The sequence below is a fragment of the Dendrobates tinctorius genome, unplaced genomic scaffold (genome assembly GCF_039654945.1).
Source record: "Dendrobates tinctorius isolate UK_male_01 unplaced genomic scaffold, ASM3965494v1 ptg000056l, whole genome shotgun sequence".
NCBI classification, from domain to species: domain Eukaryota; kingdom Metazoa; phylum Chordata; class Amphibia; order Anura; family Dendrobatidae; genus Dendrobates; species Dendrobates tinctorius.
In genome coordinates this window covers 15,883,849-15,905,883 of record NW_027361724.1, presented here as the reverse complement: position 1 = coordinate 15,905,883, position 22,035 = coordinate 15,883,849, and the positions used below count along the sequence as shown (strand labels likewise).

Here is a 22,035-nt window from a genome sequence, read left to right as displayed (position 1 = left end):
TAGGGATTCCCCCACTAGACTTGAAAGAATTGATGTTGGAGTCCATCAATTCTGAAAGGGTGCGTGTGGGCACAATAGTAGTGGAAAGAGTAGGTGTAATAGGTCCAGCTGGCCTAGGGGGATCCCTCGGATGGCTTCTCAGATGTTGCTTTCTCCCTCTGTTACTGTTAATGAAGACTCTCCCTGAGTTAGTGTTCATAGGGGAATGAGTCTGAGTGTTAGAAGAAGCAGGGGGGTGTTTTTTGATATGAGAAAATTTTTTTGGAAGTGCAGAGCTTTCCTCTGGACCAGGTGTCTCAGGGATAGGAGAGGAAGGGTCCTCTCTATCCCTGCTCAATTTTTTTGATTTTTTTATAATTGTGTCATGCTCCAAATTTAGAGCTGCAATAGAGATGCTAGAATTAATTTTTTTAAAAAGAGGGTGATCAGAGTAATTAGATAACATGGCATTAGTTTCAAGTACCTTTTCTGCAGCAATCTGAGCAAGGATAGTCCTTTTCTTATGCAAGCAACATAACAGTCTCTGCATGCAATCATGCTGAATATCTTCCCATTCATCTGAGAAGACAGGATCTTCTGAAAAAGGTGTCTGTAATGAAATCCTGAGTCCTTTAGGACAGATGTGCTCGTCCATATAAATAGCTAGAAATCTAGCATGTAGGCTGTTGGAGATGTCTTCTTTGATGGAATCTTCTAAGGTGTGGAAAAGGTTCCTCATGGTCTTGGTGTCGTCCTCCGAAAAGGCCACTTGTGGGGTCTCCTCCTGGTCAAACGGCTGGGTTTGGCCGACCACCTGTAAAATGAGGCACTCTCTGGAGAGAAGACGATGGTTGAAATAATCCATGACGGATCCTGGACAGTGCAGCAGCTCCTGAAAAGATCACCAACCGCTGAGCCCCCGTCAAGGGACACGAGTGAACTGTGAGATAAAAGGAGAGATACAGGGCGCATCCACTGTGTGAAATCCGTATAAAACAATTAAAATTGTGGAACAGTAAGGAAGGTGCTCACCTATTGGGGTTGTGAGGAAGTCACAACACCCATGAACGCTTAAGAAGCAGCAGCAAGTCTGCACAGGGTCCTAGGACAGAATTGCAGAAATGACGTGGAAGTGCAATAAGGACTGCGCTTGCTTCTGGTAGAGTAAAGGGTTCTTTATTCAGCCAACGCGTTTCCTGAGCCTGCTGGCTCACTTCATCAGGGCAGATTACTTCCAATGTAATCTGCCCTGATGAAGTGAGCCAGCAGGCTCAGGAAACGCGTTGGCTGAATAAAGAACCCTTTACTCTACCAGAAGCAAGCGCAGTCCTTATTGCACTTCCACGTCATTTCTGCAATTCTGTCCTAGGACCCTGTGCAGACTTGCTGCTGCTTCTTAAGCGTTCATGGGTGTTGTGACTTCCTCACAACCCCAATAGGTGAGCACCTTCCTTACTGTTCCACAATTTTAATTGTTTTATACGGATTTCACACAGTGGATGCGCCCTGTATCTCTCCTTTTATCTCACAGTTCACTCGTGTCCCTTGACGGGGGCTCAGCGGTTGGTGATCTTTTCAGGAGCTGCTGCACTGTCCAGGATCCGTCATGGATTATTTCAACCATCGTCTTCTCTCCAGAGAGCGCCTCATTTTACAGGTGGTCGGCCAAACCCAGCCGTTTGACCAGGAGGAGACCCCACAAGTGGCCTTTTCGGAGGACGACACCAAGACAATGAGGAACCTTTTCCACACCTTAGAAGATTCCATCAAAGAAGACATCTCCAACAGCCTACATGCTAGATTTCTAGCTATTTATATGGACGAGCACATCTGTCCTAAAGGACTCAGGATTTCATTACAGACACCTTTTTCAGAAGATCCTGTCTTCTCAGATGAATGGGAAGATATTCAGCAAGATTGCATGCAGAGACTGTTATGTTGCTTGCATAAGAAAAGGACTATCCTTGCTCAGATTGCTGCAGAAAAGGTACTTGAAACTAATGTCATGTTATCTAATTACTCTGATCACCCTCTTTTTAAAAAAATTAATTCTAGCATCTCTATTGCAGCTCTAAATTTGGAGCATGACACAATTATAAAAAAATCAAAAAAATTGAGCAGGGATAGAGAGGACCCTTCCTCTCCTATCCCTGAGACACCTGGTCCAGAGGAAAGCTCTGCACTTCCAAAAATTTTTTCTCATATCAAAAAACACCCCCCTGCTTCTTCTAACACTCAGACTCATTCCCCTATGAACACTAACTCAGGGAGAGTCTTCATTAACAGTAACAGAGGGAGAAAGCAACATCTGAGAAGCCATCCGAGGGATCCCCCTAGGCCAGCTGGACCTACTACACCTACTCTTTCCACTACTATTGTGCCCACACGCACCCTTTCAGAATTGATGGACTCCAACATCAATTCTTTCAAGTCTAGTGGGGGAATCCCTACCACTATACCCACTGATAATGTTACTCCTAATCCTGCCAATGACATGGCATCACTAATCATTGATAGAAGGAGATCTTCTTCCTTCCCCCTACCTTTTTTTTTTTTGATCCCCCACTCACCCCAGCAAAATCAGACACCACTGAGGTCTCTGATTTTGACCCTCCTGTCACCACTGATCTTATTGTCCTTAATGCTGACAACCCTACCACCTCCTACATGGATAAACTCCCTGCTGTTTCCACATAAAAGAGGTTGATCATTAATGACCAGGTCATTGTTGACAACTCTGCTGCTGGTTCATCAGCAGCAGTTTCTTTTCTACCAGCTGCATGCAATCCCATTCCCCAAGCAAAAAAATATATCACTTCTTTTTTTCAGAAGGTCACACTAAAAAGAAAAAACCCTATAGAGGAGCCAGAGGCCAAGGAGCAAAGAAAAAAAGGGAAAAGCGACAACTCATGCCAATAAAATCGAATGTTTTTAATTTATCTTCTCACCCACTGTCCCCAAAGGAGGAAGGGTTGCTAAGCAAGGGGCTTTCTTTTTGCCCGACAAATAAAAGCAGTGGTTTTGAGTTATTTCTTGATGCCCAGAAATACATTAGGAAACTTACCCTACTGAGACATTTTGAACTCAAAAAAGTTCACTCTAACCCTGACACTTCAAACACTACAGTTGTCTCTTCCTTCCACCTTGATGTCAGAGGGAAATCCTCATTCTACCCACTAGAAAGCAGAGGACATCATATAGAAACATTCTCTGACCTCCTATTGGATCGTCTAAATGCACTACCCACCCAAAATATACCAGTAAAACAAAATTTGTCCTCAAAAGAACGTGTGGCACTGGAAAAATTAGAGAAAAACACTAATATCGTGATCAAATCTGCAGACAAAGGTGGAGGGATAGTGATTCAAGATAAAACTGACTATGTGAACGAGGCTTTTAGAATTTTATCTGACAAAAAATTTTATTCACCCATCCCCCAGGATCCCATCCCCCAAGCCACTGTTTTTTACAATGATTTTATTAAAAAGGTGCATGATTCTGGGGTTCTTGATGACCATGAAAAAAAGTTTTTAACAGTCAAGAACCCCTCCACTCCCTTCCTGTACCATTTACCCAAAATACACAAGAATACTATTAATCCACCAGGAAGACCCATTATTTCGGGTATTGACTCCCTTACCAGTAATCTATCATTTTACATAGATAGAATCATGCAGCCTCATGTCTCACAGCTCCCTAGTTTTTTAAAGGATTCTACACAACTGATCAATTTAACTAATAACACACCTTGGAAAGATTCTTATGTGTTTATTTCTTTTGACGTATCTGCTTTGTATTCCAACATTGATCACCAACTGGGTTTGAGCTGTTTTAAAAAATTTCTTTTAACCGACAGTCGACTGTCTGACCCTCAAAAGGAATTTATTTTTAATGGGATGGATTTTATTTTACATAATAATTTTTTTACTTTCTTGGGGGATTTTTATCATCAGATCAGAGGCACCGCTATGGGATCACGGGTCGCGCCAACTTATGCTAATCTTTTTATGGGGGTCTTTGAGAATGTTTTTATTACTATTGATTCATTTCTAGAGGGTATTGTTTTATATAGAAGATACATCGATGATTTATTCTTAATCCTGGACACCAGTCACGTTTCAGTTGATGCTTTTATTTCTTCTATACAAAATAACACATGGGGTTTGGAATTCACCCCCCACATTAGTAATACCCAGATGGACTTTCTTGATATCACTTTTTTTATAAAAAATTCCAAAATTCATACCAAAACCTTTTTTAAGAAAGTTGACTCCAATAGTTATGTCCATTTTAAGAGTAGCCACTATTCCAAATGGCTTTTTAACATCCCTCATAATCAATTTCAGAGAATCCGAAAGAATTGCACAGAGGACGAGGATTTTAATAATCAAGCTGAGGTCCTCAAGGGAAGATTCCTTGCTCAAAAATACCCCTCCCAATTGGTTCATTCTACTTTTAATAATGTTTTTAAAAATTTTAATCAGCAAACTCTTTTAAGTGAGAGATCTAAAGAAAAGGATGCACATGATAACTATCAGGCCAACTTTATCACTACTTATAACTCCCAACATAAAGAGATAAAAAATATGTTGGGTGACCTCTGGTATATTATCAAAAATGATCCAATACTCAATAAAGTTCTGCCTGATAGACCTACTGTCACTTTTAGGAAGGCCAGATCACTAAAAAACATCTGGCCCCTAGCAGATTGACCCAGTGTACTCCTGATAACTGCACTGGCTTGACACCAGGCATTTTCAGATGCCTGAAACCCAGGTGCAGTCTATGCAGTAATATTGCTCATAATACATTCATCTTTTCACATCCATTCACCTCAGAAAAATTCACCATCACTAACCACCTGTCCTGTGTGTCTTCCTTTGTCATCTATGTCATCCTTTGTCCTTGTCCTAAATTGTATGTTGGCAGAACCACACAACCCCTTCACTGTAGAATGAACTCTCATAGACACAACACTAAAACTGGGTATCAAAAACACGGTTTGTCACGTCACTTTGATTTATTTCGCCAAAGAGATTTTTCTAAAGCTATCATTTTTCCTATAGAACACATCCCTGAACACATTTCCAATAGAACCCAAGCACTGAATAGAAAAGAGGTCTATTGGATTTATAAATTAAAGACAATTGGTCCCTATGGCCTCAATATTATCAATGATGCTTTTATCTGATAGAAGAGGGGGAAAAGATTTATTCTTCACACCACTACAGTCAAGCTTAATGGTCTAGTGGACTAATACCTTACATCCGCACTTTATAGTCTGTACTTGCACTTCATGAGCCAGGTTCTAATACCCCTTGAGGACTCACCTTTTTTAACTATAGCTTTTTTTTTTTTTAACTATAGCCATGTTTCAACCTCGTGATCCTTAGCACTCCTTTTTTTTGTACTTTTACATAATTTTATTTTTTCTTTTCTATATAAACTCTTATTGTTGTGTTTTCTATGTTTGTAATTTCATTGTTTTTAACCCCTCAATTTACTTTTCACACCACCACAGTCAAGTCTTATGGTCTAGTGGACTAATACCTTCCATTTGCATTTTATGAGCCAGGTTCTAATACCCCTTGAGGTCTCACCTTTTTTAACTATAGCCATGTTTTAACCCCGTGATCCATAGCACTCTGTTTTATATTTTAATTTTTTGTACTTTTACATATTTTTATTCTTTCTTTTCTATATATACTCTTATTGTTGTGTTTTTTTATGCTTGTAATAAAGTTTCATTGTTTTTGGGGGGTTTTTTCGGTGGGCCAATAAAAATACCTTCTTTAATCTTTGCATCACATATTCTTGGAAATTTCTGTCGCAAGTAAGAAAAGGCTACCGATTCTTTGTTCATTGCTTTCATAAAATTCTTCATAACCCCAACTTTAATATGCAAAGGAGGGAGAAATATCTTTGCTGGATCAACGAGAGGATTATGTTTAACATTCTTCTGTCCAGCAACCAGGTTTTCGCGGAGTGGCCAGTCGTTTCTGAAATAGTGCATTTCTCATGCACGACTGTCCCACTCACAATTAAAACAACAATACTTGATATATCCAAGCTGCAGTCCAAGAAGAAGTGCAACAACTTTTAGATCACCACATATGTTCCAGTTATAATTTCTATAATTAATGTGGGTCAACAGTAACTCCATATTCTCATACGTTCGTTTCTTTCATGTGTACGGCATGTCCAATAGGTATAGAAGGATAGATATTTCCGTTGTGTAGTAAAGCAGCTTTCAGACTTAAAACTGACGAGTCAATGAACAGTCGCCATTCCTTCAGGTCATGTTCACATCCAAGAGCACCAAACAACCCCAAGACATCGTTGCAAAAGGTTAAACTGTCGACATGGTTGAAAAATTGATTAAGGTCTTCTTGACGACTGTGAAAAACAGAAACTCTTGTTCCTGGTAATAAGTGATTCCGTTCTTTGTAGCCTTGATCCCAATAATTCTGCCTGCCTCTTTGACAATTTCAAATCTCTGACCAAGTCACTCAGATCAGCTTGTCTGAACAGATGTGGACTAGATGTAGAAGGCTCAAAGTCTGGGTCTGCAGCAGTTTCATTTTCCACTGACATTGTTAGTTCATCTTTGTCGTCCTCCATTGTCCATACTTTGGGCGGCTTTGGAACATGAAGACTTTCATCGTGTGGCACTGATCTTATGGCTGAAGGAAGATTAGGATGTTCTATTGACTTCTTGTTCTTTGCTGAATATCCTGTTACATTTGTAAGACAGAAGTAGCAATCTGTTACATGATCTCTCTGTTCTCTCCATATCTTTGGGACAGCGAACGGCATTGAAGGTCGTGATCCATTTAGTCATGCTCTAAATATGTCAGTATTGTCTTTTGATTCTCCCCTGCCTAGGAGATGTATGCTCCGTACACGGTCAGCCGAATGATTCACTGCGCCTGTGCCGGAATTCGCATAATAAGTGCTTGCATATGTGTAGATCAGCGATTTATGTTATTTCAGTGGAAAATTCAGAATATACTGTTGCAGAAAAAGTTCATATATGAGTTTTTACAATTATAGCAGAATATTATAATGTTTCGTAAAATTTCTCAAAAACCTTACGTGATAGGAAAAATCTGAAGTCATTTCTGAAATCAGCATGAAAAAATCTATCAGGAACACTCAAAATTGTCCGAGGGACAAAACCTTCGTAACACAGTGTTATCTTTTAGCATGTCTGCTAGGCTCTAAGGCCATGTGCACATGTTCAACATTTGGTGAGTTTTTTACCTCAGAATTTGGAAGCCAAAACCAGGAGTGGGTGATAAATCCAGAAGTGGTGAGGTGTTTCTATTATACATTTCCTCTGATTGTTCCACTCCTGGTTTTGGCTTACAAATATGAGGTAAAATACTGACCAAATATTCTACGTGTGCAAGTGGCCTAAATAACGTAAAAAAAAGCAACTTAAGAATTAGTCAATTATGTTGCTAAACCAGAGATTACTGCAGCCATATAAATGTCTGCAAGATTCACTTCTGTAAAAACTGCCTCCTCATCGGGGTCTCACCAAGAAATAAGGGGATACCTAGGCCATGTTCACACTTTCAGTATTTGGTGAGTTTATTACCTCAGTATTTGTAAGACAAAACCAAGAGTGGAACAATCAGAGGAAAAGTATAATAGAAACACGTCACCACATTTTTCACCGCCTCCTGGTTTTAACCTACAAATACTGAGGTAAGAGACTCCCAAAACAATCAACATCTACACATGGTCTTACAGTTTGATGAGCGCTGGCCTATATCTACCACCATGTGTTAAAATAAAAAAAAAGCATATTTCATTTTATATATAGAATATATGACTGAAAATAAAATTAAATCTAGATTTTATAATGACTCTCTGTACACTGAACTTCTGTTAGTTATATTAAGGCCGGGGTCACACTTGCAAGACACTCGCACGAGTCTCGCGTTTCAATACCCGACACTGCCGCCGGCACTCAGGACCGGAGTGTGCGGCTGCATGTATTTCTAGGCATCTGAGCGTTCAGGTCCGAGTGCCGGCGGCAGTGCCGCGTATTGAGACGTGAGACTTGTGCGAGTGTCTTGCAAGTGTGACCCCGGCCTAAAGGTATTATGCACTTCCTGGACAATCTCTTTTTAAATTTAAGGAGTCCCCTTTGTAAAATAAAAACACCCTCCGGCACTGGTGCCGTTCCACGTGGTCACTATTGCACTGCTGCACTCTCGCTTCTTCTGTTTGTCCGACATGCTTTTAATTACTGTATTTGAAATAGTTGACAATATATTATGTGGGATTCCATTGCTCTTTAATGATGCAGCTCCTGAAAGAGGACTTGTCGTCTTTTCTGACATGTGTGCGTTGGTAACTATTTGCATTTCTCATAAAATTTCACCGGGACAACTTTTGATATAACGCTATATTATTCCTACTGAAAATTTTAGTGAAAATGCAAGAAAAAAAAAAAAAAAACTCTGTTACCATAACCCTTGGTGAAGAGGTATGCCCCTAAACAATGTAATACTGTCTAAGGCTAGTTTCACACTAGCGTTCTCGGTCGCGGCGCAGAGCCGCCGCTTAGCTCTGCCCCGGCCACACCCCCTTCGGTCAGCTCTTCCTAGGATCACATGACGCTGCATGCGATCAGCGTACCCTATACTTAGTGTTGGGTACGCCGACTGTGCGCTGGTATGATTTTGCTGGCGCTGCGCCCTTTTGGCGCTGCGTCCAGCACACAAAAACGCGCTGTGTTGCATTTTTGTGTGCTGGGCGCAGCGCCAGCAAAATCATACCAGCGGACGATCAGCGCACGGTCAGCGTACCCAACGCTAAGTATAGGGTAAGCTGATCTCATGCAGCGTCATGCGAACCTAGGAGGAGCTGACCGGAGGGGGCGTGGCTGGGGGCGGAGCAAAGCGGTGGCGCTGCGCCCGAGAACGCTAGTGTGAAACTAGCCTTAGGTCCATCTTTTATACACTCGGTATACTATATGAAAAAAGTCTCTAACAGCTCTATTCAATAATATTGGTCAGTGTGCTCCATGGGTAATATCCGATTTCAGCATGGACAGTCTACATACTGTACGTATAATACACTCGTCTGAACGAGCCCTAATAAGTGTTGGCAGCGTCAGACCTTCTGGGGACACAATGTCATGACCGAAGGAATGGTATCTGCAGACGCATCTCCAGACATTGTAGATGCTTTCTGCCACAGTCTTGTTGACGTATCTGCATTCAAATTTACAAGTATATTTAATATGTATTTTGAGAATTGAATAACCCATGGTAATTTGTTGATTTTCAATATACAGTATAATAAGTGATTTAAAAAATATCCACATTTTAAAATATCCTATTCATGTAATTCCTGGAGGAAAAACAGAGTAACAGCTCGGCACAGATTTCTAACAAAAGATTCTCCAACTTTGTTATTTTTATCAGGGATGCAAATATTTTGTAAAACAGAATAGCGGATGGGCCCTCTTTAAAAAACGGATATGCATTGGTTCTGTAAGCTAGCAACCTGTCACTAAATTTATGCTTGCGTGAGCACCATGAATTACCGCCTGGCTGCGCAATTGTAGACAGATATGTTTTATTCCGGAATCATAGGAAGAGACTTGACTAGTCCGTTGCAGTCCCCGGATGGCTTGATTGACAGGTGTTTCCCATGTGTATAAATATAGAGACTATGGATGTTTGAACGTGCTGGGATAAGGTGTTATCTGAGCATGCTCGGGTGCTCACTGCGTGTCTTCGGCATGCTCGAATACTATGTTCGAGTTGCCGCGGCCTCATGTCTCGGTCATGTCTCCCCCAATCATCTTTTCAAGCTGTATTATCTCTGAAATGCTATCACGCAGTCTGGCTCTGTTTCACGCTGCCTTTGATTTGATCAGTAGACACCTAATGACAGATTCCCTTTAATTTCTTTGATGTGTTTCATTATTTGGAAGATTTATGTAGCACATTTTAGAAATATTGGCATAATTTGTGACAAAGTAAAAATAATATCATTGTGCACACATGTTGTTTAAAAATGCACACTTTACATTGACATATTATCCTAGAATATGTATAAAACTATGAAAGTAACCTCATACTCCGCAACCTATAATTTATTTTTTTATAAACGTAAGAAAACAGTAAAAACACATATTTTAGCACTGTATTGTTGTTTCTGATTTAAAAAAAAAAAAAAAAAAGAAAACTTTCATGTTGTCATTATAGAGATTAGAAAATGAGCGTGATATTGCGGATGATTCATCTGATACGGACCCAGTGACAGCAAGTAAGAATTCAGCACAAAATTTACTTATCTTCTTTTTCGCGTCGCATAAGTTTGATGGTTGCATGATGTGAACTTGGACCATGGGTGACAGCTTGGACTGATTAGGAGCCAAAAGTAGAACATTCTATTTACCTGATCATGAGAATTGTTGGGCGCCTATTGGAAGGCTGTCATCAGAACACATGACACATGCACAAAAACTGAACGGGTCATAAGACCCTGTTCACACCACCCAAGAACTAAGACACAAAAACAGAACACAGTATGACAAACGTGCATAAATACTCTGCTGTAAAACATATGTAACTGTAAGTAGCAAGTGCTAGTAAAAGATGTTAACAAAACCAGGGTATTTTGTTGATACGTTTTTTTGCAAAAAAATGTACGCTAAGCCACTCCGCCGCGTCAAGGCATACCCTTCTCGGAGCAGTCCTATCTAATATATTTAAAAACCTGAACATGTGAATAATACCTTCATGAGCAGGGTTCAGAAAGGTGCTGCCCGGTATGGGCTCGCTGGGCAAAATGGCTTTTTATGCATGTCCCAAAGGAGAGAGGCGGGGATCTCCCAAAGCTTGCATAAGCAAGAAATCAATGGATTCAGAACACATGACACATGCACAAAAACTGAACGGGTCATAAGACCCTGTTCGCACCACCCAAGAACTAAGACACAAAAACAGAACACAGTATGACAAACGTGCATAAATACTCTGCTGTAAAACATATGTAACTGTAAGTAGCAAGTGCTAGTAAAAGATGTTAACAAAACCAGGGTATTTTGTTGATACGTTTTTTTGCAAAAAAATGTACGCTAAGCCACTCCGCCGCGTCAAGGCATACCCTTCTCGGAGCAGTCCTATCTAATATATTTAAAAACCTGAACATGTGAATAATACCTTCATGAGCAGGGTTCAGAAAGGTGCTGCCCGGTATGGGCTCGCTGGGCAAAATGGCTTTTTATGCATGTCCCAAAGGAGAGAGGCGGGGATCTCCCAAAGCTTGCATAAGCAAGAAATCAATGGATTCAGAACACATGACACATGCACAAAAACTGAACGGGTCATAAGACCCTGTTCACACCACCCAAGAACTAAGACACAAAAACAGAACACAGTATGACAAACGTGCATAAATACTCTGCTGTAAAACATATGTAACTGTAAGTAGCAAGTGCTAGTAAAAGATGTTAACAAAACCAGGGTATTTTGTTGATACGTTTTTTTGCAAAAAAAATGTACGCTAAGCCACTCCGCCGCGTCAAGGCATACCCTTCTCGGAGCAGTCCTATCTAATATATTTAAAAACCTGAACATGTGAATAATACCTTCATGAGCAGGGTTCAGAAAGGTGCTGCCCGGTATGGGCTCGCTGGGCAAAATGGCTTTTTATGCATGTCCCAAAGGAGAGAGGCGGGGATCTCCCAAAGCTTGCATAAGCAAGAAATCAATGGATTCAGAACACATGACACATGCACAAAAACTGAACGGGTCATAAGACCCTGTTCACACCACCCAAGAACTAAGACACAAAAACAGAACACAGTATGACAAACGTGCATAAATACTCTGCTGTAAAACATATGTAACTGTAAGTAGCAAGTGCTAGTAAAAGATGTTAACAAAACCAGGGTATTTTGTTGATACGTTTTTTTGCAAAAAAATGTACGCTAAGCCACTCCGTCGCGTCAAGGCATACCCTTCTCGGAGCAGTCCTATCTAATATATTTAAAAACCTGAACATGTGAATAATACCTTCATGAGCAGGGTTCAGAAAGGTGCTGCCCGGTATGGGCTCGCTGGGCAAAATGGCTTTTTATGCATGTCCCAAAGGAGAGAGGCGGGGATCTCCCAAAGCTTGCATAAGCAAGAAATCAATGGATTCAGAACACATGACACATGCACAAAAACTGAACGGGTCATAAGACCCTGTTCGCACCACCCAAGAACTAAGACACAAAAACAGAACACAGTATGACAAACGTGCATAAATACTCTGCTGTAAAACATATGTAACTGTAAGTAGCAAGTGCTAGTAAAAGATGTTAACAAAACCAGGGTATTTTGTTGATACTTTTTTTGCAAAAAAATGTACGCTAAGCCACTCCGCCGCGTCAAGGCATACCCTTCTCGGAGCAGTCCTATCTAATATATTTAAAAACCTGAACATGTGAATAATACCTTCATGAGCAGGGTTCAGAAAGGTGCTGCCCGGTATGGGCTCGCTGGGCAAAATGGCTTTTTATGCATGTCCCAAAGGAGAGAGGCGGGGATCTCCCAAAGCTTGCATAAGCAAGAAATCAATGGATTCAGAACACATGACACATGCACAAAAAAACGTATCAACAAAATACCCTGGTTTTGTTAACATCTTTTACTAGTGTTCTGTTTTTGTGTCTTGGAAGGCTGTCATGTAGATCGCCCGTGGTGCAGAGTGTACAACTGCATTACTAGAGAACATCTAAAACAACTAATCAAAGTTTTATCTATCATAAATAGGCTGTCTGCAAAAAAGAGGCACAATAATGGTCAATAACTAGGATAAAGCATTTGTGGCCACTTTTATGGCAGGAGAGGGTCAGACAACCATTTTTCTCTATCGCTTCATTTGGGGAAACAGGAACCATGGGTGTGTGCTGCTGCCACTAGTAGGTTGACACTATGACGTGAAAAAAATGTTAACTCCGCCTCCGCAGTATACACCCCTCTGACCAGCTGTAGGACAATTAGCTCAGGAGTAATCATCCCTGTTCCCAAGCAGGAACATTTCACAGGTTTTTACTCAAACCTGTTCGTGTTACCAAAAAAGGATGGCTCAGTTCAGCCGATACTAGACCTCAAAATGATAAACTAATGGGTTCGCCTACGTCGTTTCAGAATGGAGTCGATCCGCTCAGTGATCGCTTCTATGGAGGAACAAGAGTTCCTGTGCTCCATGGACATTCAGGATGCCTACCTGCATGTCCCCATTTTTCCGGGACATCAGAAATTTCTGCGCTTCGCTGTCCAGCAGGATCATTTCCAGTTTGTGACCCTACATTTGGTCTCACAACGGCCCCCAGTGTATTCACAGAGATTATGGTGGCACTAATGGCCATTTTAAGGGTCAGGGGCATTGTGCTTGTCCCGTATCTCGACGATATTCTGGTCAAGGCTCCATCCTTCGCCCAGGCTCAGGGGAACATATCCGCTTTCCTCAACACTCTGTCCCGTTTTGGATGGCTTATCAACAGGAAAAAATCCTGCCTTACGCCATCTCAGCACCTAAAGTTCTTTGGCATTCTGTTCGACACCAGTCGGTCAAGGGTCTTGCTCCCCGAAGGGAAAAGAACGACCCTCCAGCTGGGAATTCTCTCTGTTAGATCCCCGACTCTTGTCTTTCTACTCTGCCATGAGGGTCCTGGGGAGGATGGTAGCAGCTTCAGAAGCAATCCTCTTTGTTCTGTTCCACTCCAGGATACTTCAGAGAGAGATCCTCCTTCGCTCTTTTTACCCTTCTATCCAGGTCAAACAGTCCCTCAAGTGGTGGCTAATCTCCCCTCTTGTCCACCTGGGTCGGTCTTTCCCTCCAATCCATTGGCAGGTGATAACTACAGATACCAGCCTTCTGGGCTGGGGTTCGGTGTTCCGTCAGTTGACGGTTCATGGACGTTGGTCGACTTGAGAATTCTCTCTGTTGATCAACGCTCTCGAGTTAAGGGCCATCCTTCAATCCTCCTTCAAGTTCAGCCTGTCCGGATTCAGACAGACAATGCCACAGCAGTGGCATATATCAACCACCGGGGGGGACACGGAGTTCCCGGGCAATGGCCAAGGTATCCAAGATGTTCATCTGGGCAGAAGCATTGATTCCGGTGATATCAGCAGTTCACATCCCCGGCGTAGACAACAGGGCCGCCGACTTTCCCAGTCGGGATGGACTTGCGGCAGGGGAATGGTCCCTTCATCAGGAGGTATTTTGTCAGATCTGTCTGCAATGGGAGACCCCGAATGTGGACCTTCTGGCATCTCGGCAGAACAGAAAGGTCCAACGGTTTGTCTCCAGGTCCCACGATCCTCTCGCAGTAGGGGTCAACGCTCTGGCCATTCCATGGTCACAGTTCAGACTCCCTTACCTGTTGTCCCCTTCCCTTCCTTCCCAGGTTGCTGGAGAAGAGCAAGGCGGAAGGGGTACCGGTCATACTGATGGCCCCGTATTGGCCCAGAAGGGCCTGGTTCGCAGAGGTAATCAATCTCCTCGCGGACGCCCCCTGGAAACTCCCAGACAGACCAGATCTTTTGGCCCAGAAACCGTTCTACCACCCGAATTCTCAGTTGCTCAATTTGACGGAATGGCTTTTGAGACCATGATACTGAGAGCATCCGGGTTTTCGGACCGGGTGATCAGCACAATGATCCAGGCTAGGAAGCCTTCTTCTTCCAGGGTCTATCATCGAACCTGGAAGGCTTACTTTAGCTGGTGTGAATCTAATCACATCATACCCATGTCCGGTTCCTTACCATCTATCCTAGCTTTCCTTCAGGCAGGGTTAGATGCTGGTCTTGCCCTCAGTTCTTTAAAGGGCCAAGTATCAACACTCTATTCTTTTTCAGAAGAATTTAGCTTCCCGTCCGCAGGTTAAAACCTTTCTTCAGGGGGTGGCACATACAGCCCCTCTGTACAGGTCTCCAGTGGCCCCCTGGGATCTTAATCTGGTCCTGAAAGCTTTAAGAGATTCTCCTTTTGAACCTTCTTGTCCTGGAAGGTAGTATTTCTTGTAGCTGTCACCTCTATCAAACATGTCTCAGAGCTGGTGGCCCTTTTGTGTCGCCCTCCCTTTTTGATTCTTCACCTAGATAAGGTGGTTTTGCGGCCTCCCCATTCCTTCCTTCCCAAAGTGGTGTCCGCCTTTCACCTGAATGAGGATATAATCCTTCCGTCATTCTGCCCCACTCCAACTCATCCTCTGGAGTGCTCTTTGAACAAGCTAGACCTGGTCAGGGCGATAAGTATCTATCTGGCTAGGACCGGCCCTTCAGGAAGACAGACTCACTTTTCGTCATTCCGAGTGGTGTGAGAAGAGGCCTGACGGCCTCTAAAGCTACAATCGCCCGCTGGATCAGAATGGCAGTTCTGGAGGTCTACCATGTTAAGAACCGAGTGCCTCCTTCTGGGGTTAAGGCCCACTCTACCCGGGCAGTGGGCGCCTCCTGGGCAGTGCACCATAAGATATCAGTCATGCAACTATGCAAGGCGGCCACCTGGTCTTCTGTTCATACCTTTTCAAGGTTTTTCTAAGGTTCATACCTACGTTTCAGCAGACGCCAGCCTAGGCAGAAGAATTTTGTAGGCGGCAGTGGTGAGTTCTCCGACCTGAATTAAGTTCCTGTTTTCTCCCTCCCCAGGGACTGCTTTAGGACGTCCCATGGTTCCTGTGTCCCCCAATGAAGTGATAGAGGAAACAAAATTTTTGGTTGCTTACCGTAAAATCTGTTTCTCGGAGTCTTCATTGGGGACACAGCACCCTCCCTTGGCAGCCAGTATTACTTGTTAGGATTATTTTGAGTGGCTTGTTTATTGCCAATATGATGAATTTTTCCTACTGCTCTCTCACTAACTGATTGTCCTACAGCCGGTTGGAGGGGTGTAGACTGCAGAGGCGGAGTTAACATTTTTTTCATGGCATAGTGTCAACCTCCTAGTGGCAGAAGCACACACCCATGGTTCCTGTGTCCCCCAATGAAGACTCCGAGAAACAGATTTTATGGTAAGCAACCAAAAATCTTGTTTTTTCATATCCGAGAAAAATGGTCCTATAATTCTGATCAAAGGGGCATCAGTTTTTCTCGGATGTGAAAAGAAAAAAGAAAGTACTGTCTGATTTTTTAAAATTTTTTTCATTGACCTATAGACGTACATTGCCGATTTTGATCCGACACTCGCATCAAAATTGTACGTGCCTCCAATTTTTCTGAGTACCACTTGGTCAGAGGAAAAAGATCGAATATGTGCACAGTCCCATAGAATATCGTAGGTAGGAGTGCTATCTGTGAAAACCATGGACTGCTGTTATGAATGAGTCACCATAGGAGGCAAAAGCAGAAATACAAGCTAAGTCCAGAAAACCAGAGATGTTGGCAACTATCAGATTGCAGACCCCTGAACCTATCAACACAACTAGCAGTAGCCGTGGGGGATTCCTACGATGCCCTAGACCCCTCGATCACAGCCGGAGAATTACATAGGCCTAAAGAAAGAAAGGGGAAATCTAAACTGCCCCAGAGCAGACCCCAAAGCAATAGGCAGCCCCCAACATATAATGACGGTGAAGCAAGATGAAAATACTAACACAGACAGAAAGATAGACTGAGCAAAGATGGGGCCCAAAACTACCTAGATAGGAAAGGACAGGAAGGCTGCTGTCTGCAATCTGCCAAAACCCTATCAAAGACAAAAGACAACAAGCTGATATGAAAAAGGCCCTGAAGCAGCTCGGCTTCAAAAACTAAATCAGCACTCAGGTATTTTCAGAAGACAGAGCTAAATGAATTCAGCACACCCCAGCAGGGAATGGCAGAAATCCAGAAAAACAAAGCAAAACAAAGTCAAAGCACCAAAGCAAAAGGCCGAGCAGCAAACTTAGCTTTAGAGGAGCAGGAATTCAGACTGGTCTCCAAGGATCCCACAGAGAAATCACCCGCAGGGCAGAAGGGCGTCGGCAGCCTTATATCCAGTCAGTAACTCCACTCAGCCAGTCATCATCATCAGCCTCAGGTGTTTGATAATCAGGCTCACTACCTTTCTTTACCAGAAGAGGGAGTTCCTCGGGCCTCAGTAATGAAAGAGAAAATGAACTCACAACAGTACCTCCTCCTTGAGGAGGGGTCACCGAACCCTCAACTACGCCACCAGGGCGATCAGGGTGAGCCCGATGAAAGGCATGCACCAATCTTTTGGCATGAATATCAGAGGCAGAGACCCAGGAATTATCCTCCTGACCATAACCCTTCCACTTAACCAAATACTGGAGTCTCCGTCTAGCCAGACGGGAATCCAGTACTTTCTCTACCTCATATTCCATGTTACCTTCAACCAATACAGGGTCTGGAGGTGCCACCCCTGGAACAACAGGTTCAACAAACCTCTTCAACAAAGATTTATGGAACACATTATGGATTTTAAATGTGACAGGAAGAGCCAAACGAAAAGAGACCGGATTAATAATCTCCACAATCTTGTAAGGTCCAATAAATCTAGGCTTAAACTTAGGAGAAGCCACCTTCATAGCAATATTTTTTGATGCTAACCATAACCACACCATATCACCAACCTTAAACTGGGGACCAATGGTCCTATGTCGGTTGGAAAATCGCTGGGCCTTTTCCTGGGAGAGAGATAACTTATCCACCACTTGGTCCCAGATCTGGTGCATTCTCTCCACCACAGTGTCAACACCTGGGCAGGCAGAGGGCTCCACCTGCCCTGAATAAAATCGAGGATGAAACCCAAAGTTACAAAAAAAAGGTGACATCAAAGTGGCAGAACTAGCTCTATTATTTAAAGCAAATTCGGCCAAGGGCAAAAATGAAACCCAATCATCCTGATCAGCAGAAATAAAACATCTCAAATATGACTCCAAGGTCTGGTTTGTTCTCTCTGTCTGCCCATTGGTCTGAGGGTGAAAAGCAGAGGAGAAGGACAACTGAATTCCCAGCTTGGAACAGAAAGTTCTCCAAAATCTAGACACAAACTGGACTCCTCTGTCAGATACAATGTTCTCAGGAATCCCGTGCAAACGAACCACCTGTTGTAAAAACAGGGGCACCAACTCAGAGGAAGACGGCAACTTAGGGAGTGGTACAAGATGAACCATCTTAGAGAACCTATCACAAATCACCCAAATAACAGTCATCCTCTGAGAGACAGGCATATCAGAGATGAAATCCATTGAAATATGGGTCCATGGCCTCTTGGGGACAGGCAAAGGCATCAACAACCCACTAGAGCGAGAACACGATTTAGACCGGGAGCACGTCCCACAGAACTGCACAAAATTCCTGACATCACGAGACAAGGAGGGCCACCAAAAAAACCGACTCACCAGATCTCTAGTACCAAAAATACCTGGATGACCAGCCAAAGCAGAGCAATGAACTTCAGACATCACTCTCTTCTTCCACTGGTCAGTAACATACAACTTTCCACTGGGACAACGCTCAGGTTTGTCCTCCTGGAACTCTTCCAGAGCACGTCTCAAATCGGGCGAGATGGCAGAAAGAACTACCCCTTCGCCTAAGATGGTAGCAGGCTTGGTCACCACAGGAGAATCAGCAAAGAAGCTCCTAGAGAGGGCGTCTGCCTTGACATTCTTTGTTCCAGGAAGAAAAGAAACCACAAAATCAAAACGTGTAAAAAACAAGGCCCACCTAGCCTGTCTAGGGTTCAAGCGCTTAGCCGACTCTAGGTAAATCAAATTCTTGTGGTCAGTGAGGACCACGACTTGATGCTTAGCTCCCTCCAACCAATGTCTCCACTCCTCAAATGCCCATTTCATGGCCAACAGTTCCCTATTCCCCACATCATAGTTACGTTCAGATGGAGAGAACTTTCGGGAAAAGAAAGCACAGGGATTCATTTTAGATGTTACAGGATCCTTTTGGGACAAAACAGCTCCTGCACCAATCTCAGAAGCATCCACCTCTACCTGGAATGGAAGTGAGACATCAGGTTGCCGCAAAACCGGGGCGGAGGTGAATCTTCACTTCAGCTCCTGAAAGGAAGAAACAGCCTCCGGAGACCAATTTAACACATCAGCACCCTTTTTAGTCAAATCAGTCAATGGCTTGGCAATACTAGAACATTTTGCTATAAATTTCCGATAAAAATTAGCAAAACCCAAAAACTTCTGGAGGGCCTTCAAAGAAGTGGGCTGAACCCAATCGTGAATGGCCTGTACCTTGGCCGGGTCCATTTCAATAGTTGACAGGGACAAAATAAATCCCAAAAAAGAAATCCTCTGTACTCCAAAAAGGCATTTAGATCCTTTGACATACAGGGAATTCTCCCTCAAGATCCGGAACACAGTCCGAATATGTTCCACATGAGAATCCCAATCCTTGGAGAAGATCAAAATATCATCCAGATAGATAATCAAAAATGTATCGACAAAATCTCCGAAAATATCGTTCATGAAGCACTGGAAGACAGAAGGGGCATTAGTGAGCCCAAAAGGCATCACCATGTACTCAAAATGTCCCTCCGGAGTATTAAACTCCGTCTTCCATTCATCCCCATGCTTAATGCGAATAAGATTATACGCCCCCCTGAGGTCAAGCTTGGTAAACCAGCAAGCACCTTTAACTCTGGAGAATAGATCAGAAATCAGGGGTAACGGATACTGATATTTAACAGTAATTTTGTTGAGGGCACGATAATCAAAACAAGGTCTTAATGATCCATCCTTTTTGGCTACAAAAAAAAAACGGCACCTAAGGGTGACGAGGATGGTCTAATATGACCCTTCTCCAACGCCTCCTTAATATAGGATCGCATAGCCTCGTGCTCGGGTACAGATAAATTGAAGAGCCGACCCTTGGGAAATTTACACCCCGGGCTCAGTTCAATTGCACAGTCATAACTCCTATGAGGAGGCAGAGACGCAGACTCATTCTCACTAAATACATCATAAAAGTCCGCCAAATAATCAGGAACATCATGCGACTGAGGAGAGGTGGAAAACACCGGAGCCTCACTAAAGGCACACCGACAACCCCAACTCACCACAGACACAGATTTCCAATCCAAAACTGGATTATGAATCTGTAACCAGGGAAACCCCAGAACAATAGTATCATGCAGACTATGCAACACCAAAAATCTGCAATTTTCTTGATGGTCTGGGGCGACCCGCATTACCACCTGGGTCCAAAACTGGGGTTTATTTTTAGCCAAAGGAGTAGCATCAATCCTCCTCAAAGGGATAGGCGTCTGCAGAGGTGTCATCGGAAATCCACAACGTTTAGCAAAATCCAAGTCCATTAGGTTTAGGGCTGCTCACGAATCCACAAAAGCCTTGGTGGAAAATGTGGACAGGGAGCAGATCAGAGTAATAGCCAGAAGAAACTTAGGTTGAACACCCCCAACAGAAAACGTGTGTGCAAAGCGTTTCTCTCGTTTAGGAAAGACAGAAATAATATGCGAGGCATCTCCACAGAAAAAACACAACTTATTACGCCTTCTGAACTCCTGACGCTGCTCTCTGGAAAAAACTCTATCACATTGCATAGGTTCAGACATTTGTTCAACAGGTGGCAACACCTCTCGTGCAGCTTTGCGTTCGCGCAAACGCCGATCAACCTGAATGGCTAATGACATAGAATCGTCAAGACCAGAGGGAACAGGAAATCCCACCATAGTATCTTTTACGGCTTCTGACAACCCCTTCCGAAAGAGAGCAGCCAAGGCATTATCATTCCAGGTAGTAAGTACTGCCCACTTTCGGAATTTTTGACAGTACAATTCTGCAGAATCATGACTCTGGCTCAATGCCAGCAGGGTCTTTTCAGCCTGATCAATGGCATTAGGTTCGTCATACAACAACCCCAAAGCTTGAAAGAATGCGTTCACATTAGTCAGAATAGGATCATCTGGTTTCAAAGAAAACGCCCAATCCTGGGGATCGCCACGCAGCAAAGAGATGACAATTTTAACCTGCTGCGCGGAGCTCCCTGACGAGTTAGGCTTCAAGGCAAAAAATAATTTACAATTATTTTTGAAATTCAAAAATTTAGACCGATCCCCAAAAAATACATCAGGTGTAGGAATATTTGGTTCAGCAGCATGTGAATGAGCAAGGTAGGCGGAAATTCCCCGCACTTCCGCAGCGAGCTGCTCCACACGATCAGACAATTGCTTTATCTCCATTGAGAGAAAGAAAAAAAAAAAATTCCCCCTACGGCCTCAGAGATATAGAGGAAAAAATATACACACTTTTTTTTTTTTTTTTTTACAATTCTTTCCTGCTATTGAGTACCCTAGGATCTGCGGTATGGCGGGTGATTCTGTTATGAATGAGTCACCGTAGGAGACAAAAGCAGAAATACAAGCTAAGTCCAGAAAACCAGAGAAGTTGGCAACTATCAGATTGCAGACCCCTGAACCTATCAACACAACTAGCAGTAGCCGTGGGGGGTTCCTACGATGCCCTAGACCCCTCGATCACAGCCGGAGAATTACATAGGCCTAAAGAAAGAAAGGGGAAATCTAAACTGCCCCAGAGCAGACCCCAAAGCAATAGGCAGCCCCCAACATATAATGACGGTGAAGCAAGATGAAAATACTAACACAGACAGAAAGATAGACTGAGCAAAGACGGGACCCAAAACTACCTAGATAGGAAAGGACAGGAAGGCTGCTGTCTGCAATCTGCCAAAACCCTATCAAAGACAAAAGCCAACAAGCTGATATGAAAAAGGCCCTGAAGCAGCTAGGCTTCAAAAACTAAATCAGCACTCAGGTATTTTCAGAAGACAGAGCTAAATGAATTCAGCACACCCCAGCAGGGAATGGCAGAAATCCAGAAAAACAAAGCAAAACAAAGTCTAAGCACCAAAGCAAAAGGCCGAGCAGCAAACTTAGCTTTAGAGGAGCAGGAATTCAGACTGGTCTCCAAGGATCCCACAGAGAAATCACCCGCAGGGCAGAAGGGCATCGGCAGCCTTATATCCAGTCAGTAACTCCACTCAGCCAGTCATCATCATCAGCCTCAGGTGTTTGATAATCAGG

The 22,035-nt window shown here is 43.2% G+C and overlaps 1 protein-coding gene across 2 annotated transcripts in view; it reads left to right on the top strand.

Moving 5' to 3' along the window:
• Positions 1-22,035, top strand: part of CUNH21orf58 (chromosome unknown C21orf58 homolog) — a 64,727-nt gene that overhangs the window by 25,146 nt on the left and 17,546 nt on the right. For both annotated transcript variants that reach the window (XM_073577529.1, XM_073577528.1), the window contains exon 4: positions 10,212-10,272. In XM_073577529.1, coding sequence (XP_073433630.1) covers positions 10,212-10,272 — 61 coding nt within the window. The remainder of the gene's footprint in view (positions 1-10,211; positions 10,273-22,035) is intronic.